Here is a 14,398-nt window from a genome sequence, read left to right as displayed (position 1 = left end):
AGCATGGCCTGATGGGTGGTGCCATGTCTGAACCCAGGATCCAACCTGGCGAAACCCTGGGCCGCCAAAGCGGAGCATGGGAACTTAACTACTCAGCCACAGGCGACCCCTGGACTTTTTTTTTTGGTAAACTAAATAACATAAAATTTACCATTTAAACCATTTTTAAGCATACAGTTCAGTTGCATTAAGTACATTCACATTATTGTACAGTCATCACCACCATCCATCTCCAAAACTTTTTCATCTTGCTACGCTGAAATTCTCTACCTGTTAAGCAATAACTCTTCAGACCTCCCACCCCCAACCCGCCCCCCATCATTCCACCCCTAACCCCAGCCTCTGGTAACCACCGTTCTACTTTTCTGTCTCTATGAATTTGACTACTCTGGGGACCTTATGTAAGTGGAATCAGAGAATATTTGTCCTTTTGTGTCTGGCTTATTTCACTTAGCTTAATGTCTTCAAGTTTCATCCATGTTGTAGCATGTGTCAGAATTTCCTTTTTTAAGGTGGAATAATACTTTATTGTATGTATATACCACATTTTGTTTATTCATCTATCATCAGTGGGTATTTGGGTTATTTCCACCTTTTGGTTGTTGTGAATATGCTGCTATGAACATTGGTGTACAAGTATCTGTTTGAGTCCCTGCTTTCACTTCTTTTGAGTGTATACCCAGAAGTAGAATTGATGGATCATACGGTAAATGTAGGTTTAATTTTTGGAGGAACTGCTGTATGGTTCTCTATAGCGACTGCACCATTTTACATTCCCACCGGCGGTGATCGAGGGTCCTGATTTCCCCACATCCTCGTCAACACGTTATTTTTGATAATAGCCATCCACTGAGTGTGCAGTGGTATCTCATTATGTGTTTGATTTGCATTTCCCTAATGATTAGTGATGTTTAGCATATTTTCATGTGCTTATTGGCCATTTGTATATCTTCTTGGAAGTATGTCTATTCAAGTCCTTTGCCTGTTTTTTAAATCAGGTTTTTGTTGACTTATAGGAGTTCTTAATATGTTCTGGATATGAATCGCTTATGAGACGTATGATTAATTATATGTATTTTAAAGCAATATAAATATGTACGTGTTTTGAAGAGTCCATATTAGTTTTAGTATATTCATTAGAGTAAATGTCATTCAGTAGTCCAGCATTGAAGGAGTGGTGGCATTTTATTGAGTGCTTACTCAGAGCCAGGCACTCTTTTGGGTGCTATACACGTATGAACCTTTTAAGTTCTTGCAAGAATCCTATATGGAAGTACTTTTATCTGTGTTTTCACTTCAGGAAACTGAGATACAAAGAGTTTAAGTGACTAAGACTAGTTTGAGTTAAAGCTGGGATTTGAACTTCAGCAACCCCGCTCCCGAGCGCATGTACTTTACCACAATGCTTGCCTGCCTCTCCCATGACTTGCATGTATGATAAACTTTGTGCGCTGTCATCAGATGACACTGTTCACGTCTTGACGGTTCATAAGATCAAGTGTGGTATCAGAAGTTTTTTTTTTTATTGAGTTAATGATAGGTTACAATCTTGTGACATTTCAGTTGTACATTATTGTTTGTCAGTCGTGTTGTAGGTGCATCACTTCACCCTTTGTGCCCACCCCCCACCCCACCTTTCCCCTGGTAGCCACTAATCTGTTCTCTTTGTCTACATTTTTAAATTCTTCATGTGAGTGGAGTCGTACAGAGATTGTCCTTCTCTAACTGGCTTATTTCACTTAACATAATTCCCTCAAGGTCCATCCATCTTGTTGCAAATGGGACGATTTTGTTCTGTTTTATGGCTGAGTAGTATTCCATTGTATATATATACCACATCTTCTTTATCCAATCATCTGTTGATGGGCACTTAGGTTGCTTCCATATCTTGGCTATTGTAAATAATGCTGCAATAAACATTGGGGTGCATAAGACTTTTGGAATTGCTGACTTCAAGCTCTTTCGGTAGATACCCAGTAGTGGGATGGCTGGATCGTATGGTAGTTCTATTTTTAATTTTTTGAGGAATCTCCATACTGTTTTCCATAGTGGCTGCACCAATTTGCATTTCCACCAGCAGCAGTGTATGAGGGTTCCTTTTTCTCCACAACCTCTCCAACATTTGTTACTATTAGTTTTAGATATTTTTGTCATTCTAATGGGTGTACGGTGATATCTTAGTGTAGTTTTGATTTGCATTTCCCTGATGATCAGCGATGATGAACATCTTTTCATGTGCCTATTGGCCATCTGTATATCTTCTTTGGAGAAATGTCTGTTCATGTCTCCAGCCCATTTTTTGATCGGGTTGTTTGATTTTTTGTTGTTGAGTTCAGAAAGAGTTCTTAGCAAAAATTAAACGCTTAAGATTGGAACCTCTTTAAATAAGTTGCATTGTATTTCCCTTTGTGGAGGTATGCATTTTCCAAAAGGGTATGAATTTCTTTGTTTGAGTCTGGCATATTTTTTCTTAAAAAATTCCTCTAGTGAAATTTGCTTACTTGTGACCATTTTTTGGGGTGAATTCTTAACTTATATACCTTTCTCTGTTTTTGTTTTAAGTCACCTGTATTCTAAATTTGGTGGGTCAGTGGCTTTCAGTTGCTGTCTAAAGAAGGTGGTTTTATTTTGCTATTTACCTAAGCAAAACTTAATTAGTAAAGATTAAAACATCTGTCAGACTATATAATGCATTCTAGAGCAAAATGGAATTTTTGCTGCTGCCCACCATTATCACTAATAATCATGTGTAGGGTAAGTGTTTGTTGTTTTATATATGTACTTGTGGGCAGGGGATGAAAATGTACATCTCATTTCCTCATTTAAAATTAATGCTACTAAATGCATAGCTTTTTGTATGTATATATAGGCCTGACTGGGAGGTGCTGTGTAACCAGGAGTCTATTCTTCACTGTACACGTGGATTTTTAAATATTTTTGTTAATACAATTTGTGCTTTGTTGAATAGCTTTTTTTTCTTTGTTGAATATCTTTGTATGCGTATTTTTGCACAGTGACGAATTGTCTACCTGTATTCAGAATTGGAATGGCTAGGAATTCAAAGGAATGCACATCTTGAATTACAATAGACATTGCCAAAATGTTTTCCAAGAAGATTGCACAAATTTTAACTCCCAGCAGTGCATGAGAGTTCCTGTTTCTCCACTTGTACGCCAACGCTGGGTATTATCAAACTTTAAATCTACAGTAAGCAATTCTTAAGTAATTGTCATAAGAACATAAAAGCTATGGCAGGAAGCTGGCCATAGAGTCTCTTATGTATCATCTCCTCTGAATGTTTTTTGATAGGTTTGTCATCACCAGGTTCCTGGCAAGCAGGGTCAAGCCAGCAACTTGATCAAGATTATCGCTTCTCTGGGTGTGGCCTTTTTATTCTGATATAATTCAGTGTACATAAAAATTGCCAGAATATTACAAAGAAGTTCACCCAGACACCTCATGTTAATATTTTACCACATTTGCTTTATCCCTCTGTGTATCTACACACACACACACACACACACACACACACACACACACACACCCCTTATTTTCCCTGAACTGTTTGAAGGTAAGAAGTAGACATCATGCCCTTTTCTATCTAAATACTACAGTGACTCTTCAAAAAATAAGGACATTCTCTTACATAACCACTATACAGTTGTCAAAACCAGGAAATTACAATTGATATAATCCTATTCTCTAATCTACTGTTTTATTCAGGTTTATTCACTTCTCTAAATAACATCCTTTATAGCAGAAGTAAATACTAGATAGTATGTTGTATTCAGTTATGTCTTTGGTCTCTTTTAATCTGGGCCAATTCCTCAGTTTTTTTTTGTCTTTCATAACCTGATGCTTTTAAAAAGATAGTTCAGTTATTTTGTTGACTATTCTACAATTTAGATTTGTTATGTTTCCTCATGTTTAGATTCAGATTCTGCATTTTTTGGCAGTAATGTCACAGAAGTGATATTGTTCTCTTCTTAATGCATCATATTTGGAGGCGTTTGATGTTGGTTTGTCCTATTCAGTCTCTTGATACATGAATTTGGAGTAGTTTTCCCAGTGTCTGATTGCCCTGTCTTGTTGAGGCTGTAGATTTTAAGACACATGCTTTTCATATAAGCTCTTCATATGTGATGTTAATTAGATGCTGGTGTTCTCACGACTCAGTTGTGCCACCTGCACAGTGAGGCTTATGTTTATTGCAGATTTAATTTGGGGGAATCCCTTCCCAGGTATGAGTTTTTAACCTAACCTGGTAGTAATATTGGAGGTACCTAAAAAGCCAGATGCTGACAATAGCTGGAGATGATAGTCTCAGCCACCCCTCATTTATATCTTTCCACTCTTCTGCTTCTTTACACAAAAACTGCTGGCAGACTATTATAAAGTTAAGCTTGTTGGTTTGGTTTTATTTTAATTGAAAAAAGGTAGAATAAAAGGACTTTAAAAATTAAGGAAACAATGCTTTTCAAGTGTTCTCCCCAGTACACAGTAAGAGGGGGAGCATGTTTTTCCACCTGACGAAGCCAGTGGTGAGCATGGCATGTCTTTGACATCTGCCCCATAGGATATTTCTTCTGATAGAAACATGTTTAATAAATGTGATGGTTCAGGAGAATACATCATGCCTTGATCATCTTTGTTAAGTAGCCGGGGAACACTGGTTACACCAGGCCAAGTTTTGAGCAGTATTGCTATTAAATGTGGTTCTTAAGGTAAGAACAGTTTCAAAATTAGAAATTGAAGTACAGCAAAGGCTGTCTTGCTTGAAGTTGTATGACTTAATAGGCTGTTTTCTGGCCCCCCATAGATAGAGAATGAGTAAACTTCTTTTTAAAGTAAAGATAAATTACAAATTTACTTAAAAATATATTTTAGTTGGTCAAATATTAATCTCTTCAATCATATTCAATAAGTACAATATTTAAGTTGTTTCTAAGATTTTTGCTTTTATAAATTATATAAATGAAAATCTTTTTTTTTAAAGATTTTATTTTTTTCCTTTTTCTCCCCAAAGCCCCCCCGGTACACAGTTGTATATTCTTCATTGTGGGTCCTTCTAGTTGTGGCATGTGGGACGCTGCCTCAGCGTGGTTTGATGAGCAGTGCTATGTCCGCGCCCAGGATTCGAACCAACGAAACACTGGGCCACCTGCAGCAGAGCACGCAAACTTAACCACTTGGCCACGGGGCCAGCCCCTGAAAATCTTTGAACATATGTCATTGTCCATCTGTGCTAAATAGCATATAGATTCCATGGGGCGTGGATTTGTGTCCCTGATGTATGTCAAGTACCTATACTTGTTCCCTACTAAGTGAGTGAATGAATTTGTAGGCAAGGACAGAATATTATATGTGGCCCTTTCTAATGAGTCTCTTGTATTGTTTCAGAGTAAATTACTAAACAGCTTCCTAGTACCATTTGCTTTGGTTTTCATATACCACAGACTATAGTAATAATTTTTATCACCTGTATGTTTCCTCCTACTAGTGAAATGGACCAGATATGGATCCATGAGGGTATGAATCAGTTTTCCTAATTTTTCCCCATTGAAGTGCTACTTCTTTTCACTCTTAAGTCATGGTTCAAAAGTCCCAGTACTTTTGAACTGTATGAAATTTATATACTGTTTATGGCAGGTTTGGTGTAAAGTTTGGTTTGTGAGTTTGGGTTGTTCATGCTTTCCTTTCTGCTGCTTTCCTGCAAATACCACACCAATGTTTCTTGCCTTAATCTATTTTAATTTCATTTCTGTGATAAGCAGAAAATTCGTGAAATACAGAAAAATAGAGGAAATTAGTTCTAGTTCCACAGTCCAAGGACACAAGAGTTTCCCACATGCCTTGAGCTTGCTTTTCCAGACAGCTCTTTGTTTTTAAGGTCGAAGTTCTAATATTGTTACAAGACAATAGTCTAGATAACATCAGGATTTTGTAGCAGTGTAATTACTAAATTATTCTAAATTCAAAAAAAACTTTTTGTCTTTTCCTCCCCTTTTTGATTTTTGAGTTGGTTTTCTTATGTGAAGCATCTCTTAGCTGGAAAAGGTGTTAAGATGATGAAGTTTTGATAACTTCTATCTATCATGTTTGTCCTCAATACGCTTGTGGCCATATACTTCCTTAACAGATTGGTAAATATAGCAGCAAATGTCTCTGTTGTGGGAGAAAACAATATTGCATCTCCACCGTGAGCAAAAAGATGTGTGATATGCAGGTTTTTTACTTACTTGAAAATTTTAGTGGACTGAAAGACATGTGGGAACCTCAATACTATTCACGGTAGGAAGTACTATGTTTAATGATTGATGGCAACTTTTAAAAAATCCTCACACTCCCAGGTATATGAAAATAGATTTAGCTACAGTAATTATCCTTTCCCTAAATTCTTTCTTTTTTGCCTTCTTATCTTAGAAAGGGGAAGCTAGTGAATTTAAAGTAAAATGAATTTGCTAGCTTAAAATTATACTTAAGATATATCTACTTTGGATAATGTAAATCTTCTTGAGCCAGAGTATTATATGAGCATTACTAGGTAATGATGGTGCAGAGTTTTGTGTTTTGTTCACCAATCCCAGTCTGAGGGAAAAGTATACGGAACAGAACAAGAAGGAAAGGGCATGAGTTAGAGTATAATCAACTTATGTAAGTTAACTTTTACTTGTTACTGAAAAAAAAAAGGCCAGAATCATAACTTTTTCACATTAAATATATAACAGGATTGACTATTAGGTTTAATCAAAACTACATTTTATATAATATGCATAAAATTTGAGAAACCTACTCAATGCACATGAGATACTGACAACCTGTAATATCAAAAAGATAAATTGGGTGGCAGTGATTCTTTGTTATAGTGAGGAATTAACTCAGAATTTCATAAAATTAAAAGTGTCACTATGGTACTTAAGGATTTAGATATTTTTGCAGCATTAACTATACCATACATGTATTATGAAAAGTATCTTACGTAAGAGTGGTCTATACTCTGGTTCCGTTGTCAACACAGGTCATGTCAATAGACATCTTGTTTTTAAAATAGATTGCAAATAAAGGTAAAAAATTGTACCTGCTTATATCACTATTTCATATTTCAAGAGAGAAACAGAACCTAATCTTTAAATTATAGTCAGTCTCTGAGTAATTGATAGCTGACTGTTGTCATTTCTGCTGGAAAGTGGTTATTTTGATGCATAATATAAATTTTACATCATGAATTTTCTTGAGTACTCATGTTTAAAGATGGACCTTCTTTTTGCAGTAGATATGTAATTCTTGAAGTTTTGTGTGTTGTACATCAGATTAGTAGGGAAAATGGATCTTGATAAGTGCAAGGTGCATATAGTTACCTTGGTATAACTTGTTACTTTTTAAGATGCACACCTAATGAGTTTTATTAAATAATTAGAATTTAGTTCCATTGTGACCTTCAGAATTACGCTTTGTGAACCTACTAAGCTTTCATGACTTTTTTTCAGAAAACTCGTTTTCTTATTCCTCTCCCATTCTAGTACAGTAACCATTTGTTTTAATGAGATAGATAGGAATGTGATGGGATATGCATTAAAGAGCAGGTTGGGGTTGCACACAACCATTATTAGATATGCTTTATTATATACTGAAGAAACAATTTAATTTTATTAATGTTCATAAGATTCCTAGCCTTAGGATGGCACCCAGATTAGAACAATGCATCATTTTGAGATGCTGTTCAGGCTCTAGAGGCAAACTGCTGAGTTTTCTCTCTTGTGTTTCCTGTGGGTGCAGGAGTGATGTTGCACAAGCATGATGTATGTAATCGTTGACTTCGTCTGATGGGTATTTCCAAAAAAGAATGTAGACATACTTTAATGAACATTCAGTTGTTAATCTAATTTCGAAAGCATTTCAGAGCACCAAGAAATAAAACTTACATTTGAATTTTGAGAGCAGTGGATCTCTTACTGGTCACATAATAAACCTATGCTATATTGTGTTAGATTCCAAAGGGTACTTGATGGTTGTAGTGTTAGTAGTCATATGAAGGGTGGTGGCATCATGATTCTCATTGAAAAGTTTCATCTCATTTGTCAACTATGTCCCTCTCTAAAATTTTCACCGTTTTAAGTCCTTAGGTAGATTCTGGCCGCACCTCACTTTGTTTCTCTTTAGAAAGTATAGCTCTGCTCTTAAATATATGTATATATTATATATGCAAAGAAGTATTTTAGAGAGTGTCTTAAACTTCATGGTTCTTGTAAAATATCCTACATCTAACCTAGTGAGGCAGTTTTATTGTAATCATATGTTATAATGGTACATTTAATCAGTTTCAAAGGTTCAAAAAAGATCTTCCCTGTGGAAAAAGATTTAGGAGTAGATTTTTGCCTTTAATTTCATAACTGGAATTCATGATTAGCCAATGGTTCAGTGTTTTAAAACCTATGGTCTTCAGCGGTGTTGCTGATGTTACTGCTAAAATATTTTGTTTTGTTTCTTGATTTTTTAAAATTGAATGTCCTGTAGGATAAAGTCAAAGAGAATTAATAATAAATAAGATCACACTTGATTCCTTTATTTAATTCTTTTGGCTTAACCATTTATAACCAAAAAGTAGTAATAATTACGAACATTTGTTGAGTACTTACTGCATTCCAGACACTGATTTGTGTTTTCTATATATTAACACATTCAATCCCTCCTACAACTTCTTAAGTACAGTCACTGTGCCCTTTTTACAGGTGAAGAAACTGAGGTCTAGAGAGTCAAGTAATTCCAAGGTTACACAGCGAGTGAACACCAAATCGTGGGTTTGAACTCAGCCAGTCTTACTCTAGAGCCTTTTTCTGAACCTCTGTGTTGTATTCTAATTCCAGCCTAAAATGTGATTTCCTGTCCTTGCTCATGTTTTTCTCTTTGCCCTCTCCCAAACAGTTGACATACTTCTATGCTAGTCCATTTAGCATATTTCTTTTGAAGGGCCCTATACTACAGGCTACTTAAGTAGTCCACATCCACATTTAAATGTCAGCTCAGCCTGCCACTTAATTTACTTTGTGACATTGGGCAGGTTGCTTTCTACGCCTTTAATATGGGCCAGTGTGTACATTATATAATTATTTTATAATGATTAAAGAGAAGAATGAATAAAAAATGTATAGCATAGTGCCTGGCACGTGATAAAAACTTGTGAGGTCTATACCACTTCTTAGGCTGTGAGGAATTTTTCTGAGCGCTGCAGAGCGCTGCAGATCGTGAGACTAGGGGTCTTTAGTTAGTTGTGTTTTTTGCAAGGTGCCTCTGGAAGTTACCTGTCATCCTCATCTAATAAGTGTGCTACATGCTCAGAGTGGGTGTATAAAGCCTACTTAGATGGGTTGTTTAAGAACTATTGTAAAGTCTGCATTTTTTCCTTCCTGAGTATAGATGTTTACTAGAGGATTTCTTCTTACGCTAATCTTTAGTAGGGTTGAAGTATAAATCATAAAAGCGATTTCATGGTGCCTAAAAAGCTTACTGTGGAGTGTGTCATACAGCCTATTTAATGTTTTTTTTCTTATTTTTTCCAGAAAATTTGGCGAGCGGCCTCCACCTAAACGACTCACTAGGTAAGCATTATATTACTCAGCATTTCACCTAAACATTTCCTGAAAGTATTAGATCCTGTCAAATATTGGTACCTGGATCGTAAGCTTATTCCCATCCTCCCTTGCATCTCCCATCCCTGCAAAAAAAAAAACCCAGGATAAGAGGATATAGTCAAAGGGGAAAATGAAGCCTTTCAAGAATTAATCTTGAGTATCATATAGTTAATATAACAAGGGCTGCAATGTAAACATAGCCTCCTATATCTAGCTGCATTTAGCCAATCACAATTTGTTGGTTATAGGTGGGACTTGGAAGCTATTTAATAAACACTTTTAGAAAAGAAATTTAAAGTAAAACAAGATTTTACCCATTTTAGTGGTTTTAAATATTATACTGTGTTCTGACTATGTAACTTAATTTTACAATATACATTTTAATTACAAATGTTAAATTTAAAAGTATTAGTCTTGAAAATGATTTAAAAAATTTCTAACAGTCACCGGTTACAAAATAAAAAGTAAGACACTCATTTCCACAGTTACAGTCCTAGAGTTAATGCTGACCCTGCATTGTTAGTATCTTTCAAGAAAATCGTATGCATATATAAACACATGCCTGTGTTTTTCCTTTTTCTTTTTAAACTCTGGCATCATACTCTACCATTGATTTGTACCTTTTTACCTCACTTAACTGTACGTCTTCTACTTCATTCTCGTTATTGTCTCCATAGTTTTCTCTTGTCTTCACACTGCTTTTTAATATTTCACATCGATGGCCATTTGAATTACTTCCACATTATTGCTATTATTAAAATTGTTGTATTCAAAGAATGAACATGCCAGACAGACACACAAAGAGAGTTTTGTTTTCTTTTAAAGATTGGCACCTGAGCTAACAACTGTTGCCAATCTTCTTCTTTTTTTCTCTCCAAATCCCCTCAGTATATAGTTGTATATTTCTTTTTAGTTGTGGGTCCTTCTAGTTGTGGCATGTGGGACGCCACCTCAGTATGGCCTGATGAGTGGTGCCGTGTCCGTGCCCAGGATCCGAACGGGTGAAACCCTAGGCTGCCAAAGCGGAGTGCACGAACTTAACCACTTGGCCACAGGGCCGGCCCCAAACAGAGCCAGTTTGAAGGGGCTTCCTTTAGCCAAATCTTTGATCATCAAAATAAATAATGATAGTAATGGGTTCAAATCCATAGAATAAAATGACAGTTTCGAAGTCTGTGCTGAGTTAAATAAATTAATCAATAAATGGAGGAGAGGTGGTAGCTTTTCCTTATAGAAGAATTTCACCTAATGAATGTATAAGGAATGATGGAACTAGGAAATCACATCTTGGCAACTATTACAGTGATAATTGTTTCAGGCAAAAATCATCAGTGGATGCTTTTAAACTTTTGGATTGAAGTCTGATGAGAAACAAAATATTTACATAGTCTCTAAGTATATCCTCACAAAGTATGTATTAATTGTAAAGTGAAAAATAATAACATGACAGTGAAGAAACCTGGCAGACACCACCTTAATTAAGTGTTAACATCACTAAGTTAGCATCACCAGTCATAGACAAATAAATATCATGTGCATCCTGAGAAGGACACAGTATTACTTTTGTGGTCTTCTTGCCAAAAATGCATAAGCTAAATCTAAGCATAAGGAAACATCAGACATAAATGAGGGACATTCTGTAAAATAAAGGCATTTACTCTTCAGAACTTTCAAGATCATGAAAAGTAAAGATTGAAGAATACCAATTAAAGGAGACCAAAGAGACCTGACAACTAAATTCAACTAAATCCTGGGCCAGAAAAATACTTTTCTTTTGCTCTAAAGCTGGAGTTGGCAAACATTTTCTGTAACGGGCCAGATAATAAACGTGTTAGGCTTTTTGGGCCACTCTGAGTCTGTTATGACTTCTCAACTTATATCCGCAAATCAGCCATAGAAAATATGTAAATAAATGGCATGTCTGTGTTTCAGCTTACCTTAATTTAGAAAAACTGGTGGTTATTCTGATTTGGCCTGAGGGTAGTAGTTTCTCAACAGTGCTCTCTCCTCCTAAGTGAAGGGCATTAATGGCACAGTTGGCAATGTTCGAATAAAATCTGTAGACATTAGTATTGTATCAGTGATAATTGCATTATGATTGTATACGAGAATTTTTGTGTATAGGAAATAAGCACTGAAGTATTTTGGGTAAAGGGGCTTTCTGTCTACAATGTGCTCTTAAATGACTTAAAAACATAATATACAAATATGGTAAAATGTTAACATTTGAGGAGTCTTGGAGGAAGGGGACTAAGGTTTCTTCGTACTACTTTTGCAACTTTTCTGTAAGTCTGAAATTACTTCCCTATTAAAATTTTTTTAAAGGCATTATGTAAATATTCCAGATCAAATGGGCTGGGAAACTATAACTTGTCTCACAGGTCCATGTAAATATATTTTCATTACTTGTTTTTATATGTCTTGAAGAAATTCTAAGTGGAATTGCATAATTCACATGTGTAGGCATTTTGAAATCTAAAATTTAATAGATAAACATTTATATTTCATTACTAGCAACAAATAGGTTGGAGTGATTTCAATGATAAAATGTATTTTGATGAATAAATTAGTTAGTTTACTGGATTCATCTGTAAAAATAGCAATCAATATGATGATAATAAATACCATAAGGAAATATTTCTTTCCTTAAATATGTATAATAATATTGTTAGGTCCCAGCTACTTTATCATGATTATCTATTTACCCTTTAAGCAATTTCCCTGTTTGGAAAATTTTAGTAGCTTTTAGGACTACTGCTTCTGGCCAAGAAGGAGTAACAGGGATTGGAATTACTCTACAGCCTGAAACAACTAAAAATCTGGACAAAATATCTGAAACAGTGGTTTTCCCGATATTGGATGGCAGGCAAGGAAGGACAGTGATCCTTGAGAGACAGGAGACAAATGAGGTGAGCCCTATGATTGCCCCAGCTTAGTGCCTGGGGAGAGTTTCCTGGCTGTGATGTAGGGAGGAGGAATCCAGGAGAAGCCTAGTAAGCATCTTGATTTGAGGAGATAGATCTGGGAATCTCGTGAGCCGAGGCAGCTAGAGTTCCCAGGGCAGAGAACTGTAGGGGAAAGAGCTGGACCGAGAGTTCCAGAGGTCTGCAGAGGGTTCCCTCTAATCTTCAGCTGAGTAGTGATCAGCACATGTGTGTGAGCAAGTTTGCTTGTGAGCAAGGTTGGGGAAAAAAATAAAGAATTAGAGGAAAGAATTCCTAAAGCTCATTCATCACTAGGAATTATTCCTGTTACCAATAGCCAGAGTGGACAAATCTCATAATTCATGGTACTACTAGAGTACTCAGAGGCATTTTGCTTTGGCAGTAGTGCAAAATTAGGCCTAGACTAAATGCTGCTCTCATTTCACCTAACAAAACTTAAAAGGAAGAGTGAAAAGATCAGACTCTTTCTAAGTAACTTAACTGTGTACCAGAACAAAGCTCAATAATATTTACAGGAATAGAAAAACATCCAGCACTCAAGAAGGTAAAATTCATTGTGTCTTAACCTCTGATCAAAATATACCAGTCTTACAAAGAAGCAGGAAAATATTATCTATAATGAGGAGAAAAATCAGTCAATTAAAACCAACCCCAGAATGAAACAGATGGATAGAATTAGATAAAGGCATTAAAACAGTATATTTGTCTTAGTATATTTGTCTTCTATATGTTTAAAATGCTAAGATCAGGACTTTGCAGAATTTTTCTTTGAAAGGTCAAATGGTAAATATTTTAGTTTTTGTGGCCCATAGGCCTCTGTTGTAACAACTCGCCTCTGTTGTGGCACAAAAGCAGCCATAAACAATGTGTAACCCAGTGGACGTGTCTGTATACTGGAGTGCTACTTTATTTCTAAAATAGGCAGTGGGTTCGGATTTGGCCTGCAGGCTGTGATTGCAGATCCTTGTAATTGCTAGAGGAGAGATTGAATAAGTTAAACAGAGGCCATGGAAGATAAAAAAAGGGAAGATCCAAATCAAATTTCTAGAGAGGAAAACAACAAATATTTAAGGGTGAAAAATATACACTGCTGAAGAAGAGATTAGTGAACTTGAGGACATAGCAGCAGAAACTATCCAAAATGAAGCACACAGCAAAAAAGTCTGGGGAAAAAAAAATCACAGTCATTAGTGAGCTGTGGTTTATATTCAAGTGAACTACTATACGTGTAATTGGAGTCATTGACGGGGAGGGTGTGACTAAAAGAATGTATGGAGAAATAATGGCTGAAAATATTCTAAACTTGGTGAAAACTGTAAAACCACAGTCCCAAGAAACTCAGTGAACCCCAAGTGCAGGAACTGCACTGAAGCACATCGTAGTCAAGTTGCTTTAAGTCAGTGATAAAGAGAAAATGTTAAAAGCAACAGAGAAAAAAAGGTAAATTATATACAGAGGAACAGAGATAAGGATGACAGGAGGTTTTTCATCTGAAACCTTGCTAGGGAGAAGACACTGGAGCATGAGCTGTACAGTACTCAAGGGGGAGAAAATACGGCAACCTAGAATTCTCTGCCCAGTGAACGCAAAATATAAAGACCTTCATAAACTGAAAAGGAATTAATCACAAACAGGTCTGAGCTACAAGAAATGTTAAAGGAATCCTTCAAGCAGAAGGACAGTCATACCAGATAGAAATCCGGTTCTGTGCAAGTTACTGTCAAGAATGAGAAAGGTAACATCACTGCAGATTCTACATGTTTAAAGAATAACAACAAATATTATAAATAACTTTCTGCTGATAAGCTCAACAACTTTTGAAGA

The 14,398-nt window shown here is 35.9% G+C and overlaps 1 protein-coding gene across 4 annotated transcripts in view; it reads left to right on the top strand.

Moving 5' to 3' along the window:
• The window catches only part of RBPJ (recombination signal binding protein for immunoglobulin kappa J region), a 223,215-nt gene that overhangs the window by 168,508 nt on the left and 40,309 nt on the right, over window positions 1–14,398 (top strand). For all 4 annotated transcript variants that reach the window (XM_046656186.1, XM_046656183.1, XM_046656185.1 and 1 more), the window contains one exon: window positions 9,558–9,596. In XM_046656186.1, the coding sequence (XP_046512142.1) occupies window positions 9,558–9,596 (39 nt within the window). The remainder of the gene's footprint in view (window positions 1–9,557; window positions 9,597–14,398) is intronic.

This window comes from Equus quagga, chromosome 3, assembly GCF_021613505.1.
Source record: "Equus quagga isolate Etosha38 chromosome 3, UCLA_HA_Equagga_1.0, whole genome shotgun sequence".
NCBI classification, from domain to species: domain Eukaryota; kingdom Metazoa; phylum Chordata; class Mammalia; order Perissodactyla; family Equidae; genus Equus; species Equus quagga.
Note: the sequence above shows the minus strand (reverse complement) of the source record. Positions and strands in the feature narration are given on the sequence as shown.